Here is a 2,751-nt window from a genome sequence, read left to right on the forward strand (position 1 = left end):
GCACTGGAAACGTTTACTAGTACCCTATCTATGCCAATCACCACCGTGAGATTCAACAGGAGGAGAAGCATGATCAAACACGACATTAAGACCACCATGATCGTTACGTATCGAGATGTAACTTTTTTCACCTCTCTTGACATTTCCTTCTCCTCTCCCTCTCTTGGCAATTCCTTCTCCTCTCCCTCCCTTGGTATTTCCTCCCCCTCCCTTGATATATCCTTCTCTTCTTCTGTAGTAGCACTGTCATACGTACTTTTCCACCATAGGGTTGAGACTAGCCACTCAAACAGGGCTAGAAAGAAGAGTGCTGTTGCTATTGTGGTGCCTGTCCTGAGTATATTGAGCTTTATGATGTCAAGAGCCCATGGATATTGCTTGATCTTGATAAACTGTTCCAATGGACCCGGGAACCAGTTGTCCATACCCTTCCAGATTGGCGTGCATTGGTTTGGGGAGGCACCCCAGCATACCTCGTCCATGCCAAGAGACACTTCGGTTGGTATATTTTTCAAAGCGTTTGAGATGGCCGTAGCCTTGGAAGATACTTCTTCGACTATCCGACTTGCTCCTCCCTCGATCTTGGAGGCAACGTCAGGGACACGATCTCTAACATCATCCAGGTCAAAGCGAGAGACTAGTTTGGGGAATTCGAATTTAATTGTCTCGATACCGCGTGTCTTTATTTCCTCATTGAAAATTGCAACAATCATGCAGCTGACGCTAATGCATGACGCTATAACAGCTACAGCACTTGACATTCGAGAATGGCGCCACGGATTCTTCATTACTCCAACTTAGCAAATGATAGTAACCGAGGGCTTTGAAAGATAACTCTCAAGAGGGCGACGGACTTTATATCAAAACCGCCGGGATATTACGGTACAATTGCTATTTTCGTGCTTGAACATTGTATACCGTCCAAATCTGGCAGATCCGGAGTTCGTCAAGCAACGACAACAATAGCCCGATGGGTACCTCAATTTTTATCGCCCTGTGAGCGTTGTCTGTGACAGTACTAGCAGCGCCAGCGCGGCATATTGTCGCGTCCGGCCAAATGTATACATGTGAAGATTTATTAGCAGGCCTCGTGGATCATTCGTTCAGGGTATGCAAGTGAATTATTGATGACTGGCATAGACATTCTGACTGTACTTGAGTAGACAACGAAGGTCAGAGGCTGCCAAATGCCATCGATAGCCGCCAGACTTACGACACTGCCACAATAGTAGCAGCATATATGATTGACGTATATGGCAGTTGTACAGCGCGCTAACTCTTATTGTGTGGAATGACCAGAGTCCTTTTCTGATGTCAAATGATACACGGTAATCCATGTTGGTGGGGCCGGTTGAGACTGTCACGATTCTAATGTGATGCCCCCCTTTTCTATAGTTGTCATCTTTGGATAGGTGTGACGAGGTACTGTGGGAGGGTGGAATATCTCGAGTTTGATCTAATAACGAATTCGTGGTCACTGCATACAGGCTGCATGAAGTAGTTAAGCTATGATGAGACACTTTGAAGAAATATGTAAAAGAACATTAAAATACAACAACCCAATAAATATCTCTCCAATACGTTAGCCTAGAGGAAAGCATTGAGTATACGTAATATCGGGTGTTCTAGCCGATTAAACCAGCAAGCATGAAGTAGATGAAATACCCAGGGTGGAAAGTGCAGCTCCTGGATCGTCATACAAGACGATATCCGGCTGATATTTTCACAAAACATGAACGATGTGTAAAGACCTCAGAATGTGGATAACCGTGCAGCATTGAGGGAGATGTCATGGGAAAAGGGAAGTGGAGAAATTTGGGAAATGGAACAAGCTTCGTGGAGTTTAACCCCGGGGCTTCTGATATATTTCAATGCTTTTGATGAGCCAGTAGGCCTCCCGTAGGTGGGAAGGGTTAGAAGCAATGTACGTTTTGCAGTCACCTAGAGCCGCTGTCTCGGGATTTGAATCCCAAATACCAGGAGAGCCTGCCCAATCGCCGCAAAAGGTAGTGTCAAAGACTATACGGTGCTCTTTGAAATGATCATCAAGGTGGCAGCCGTCACCGCCATTGAACCTAGCCGCAGCTGGACCCCAAGATGTAGGATCCGGATGGCCTGTCCGAATGTCACTGGGGACAGAACCGCGCTGAAAAAACCAAACGGCGATATATTCTGATGTCCACTCAGTCGCATAGACACCGCCCTTTACGCTATTGAACCCATTGCCATAGTTCTGGCTCCTCGACGTGATCTGGCCACAGCCTCCCGGTGCATTACAGTCGTCACCGATCTGCAAAGTACTCTGATCGCTACCTTCGTTATTGACAATGCAGCCGGGCCCAGTATGTAGATACATGCCATTGTGTGTCTGGGTATTTACACCCTCTATGATATCGATCTCACCCGAGAAAGGCCAGTCGGGTCCGAACATCCAGAAGGCAGGCCATACACCGGGGATGCTTCCAGGCATATGGGTAATGTCAGCAATGAAAAGACCGTGTGTAAAGGACTTTTGAGAGTGTATGCGGACAGATTTGCGACCGTTCGGGGGGTTTTCAGTTTTGTAGTCGACGCCCAGATAGATACCATTGCCGGAAACCCTAGCGAGGCCTTGGGACTTCGCAGTGGTCGAGTCGACATATTCAACGAACCCGTGCGTAGGATCATCCTCGTCGAAGAAGTCAAAAGAATTGAAGAAGTTGGAGGAGTCTATCCTATTGCTAAGGGTATATTGGGCACTGGCATTGATAC

General features: G+C 47.0%; 2 protein-coding genes across 2 annotated transcripts; both read right to left on the reverse strand.

Annotated features, from left to right (window-relative positions):
• Nucleotides 1-125: 125 nt before the first annotated feature.
• FOIG_16833 (uncharacterized protein) lies at nt 126-807 on the reverse strand. The gene has a single exon (XM_031218312.1). It carries the CDS (start codon nt 248-250, stop codon nt 128-130), a length of 123 nt encoding a protein of 40 aa, XP_031051973.1. The 5' UTR covers nt 251-807; the 3' UTR covers nt 126-127.
• Nucleotides 808-1,486: 679 nt separating this feature from the next.
• On the reverse strand, nt 1,487-2,728 carry FOIG_16834 (endo-1,3(4)-beta-glucanase). Its single transcript, XM_031218313.1, has one exon. The coding sequence runs from the start codon at nt 2,468-2,470 to the stop codon at nt 1,844-1,846; it is 627 nt and encodes a 208-aa protein (XP_031051974.1). The 5' UTR covers nt 2,471-2,728; the 3' UTR covers nt 1,487-1,843.
• Between the last annotated feature and the right edge of the window lie 23 nt (nt 2,729-2,751).

Source organism: Fusarium odoratissimum, assembly GCF_000260195.1.
Source record: "Fusarium odoratissimum NRRL 54006 unplaced genomic scaffold supercont1.220, whole genome shotgun sequence".
Classification (NCBI taxonomy): Eukaryota; Fungi; Ascomycota; class Sordariomycetes; order Hypocreales; family Nectriaceae; genus Fusarium; species Fusarium odoratissimum.

Bases quoted from the DNA above. Each gene is read 5' to 3' on its own strand.
- FOIG_16834 (XM_031218313.1), bottom strand. From the start codon at position 2,470: ATGCCTGGAAGCATCCCCGGTGTATGGCCTGCCTTCTGGATGTTCGGA.
- FOIG_16833 (XM_031218312.1), bottom strand. From the start codon at position 250: ATGACAGTGCTACTACAGAAGAAGAGAAGGATATATCAAGGGAGGGGG.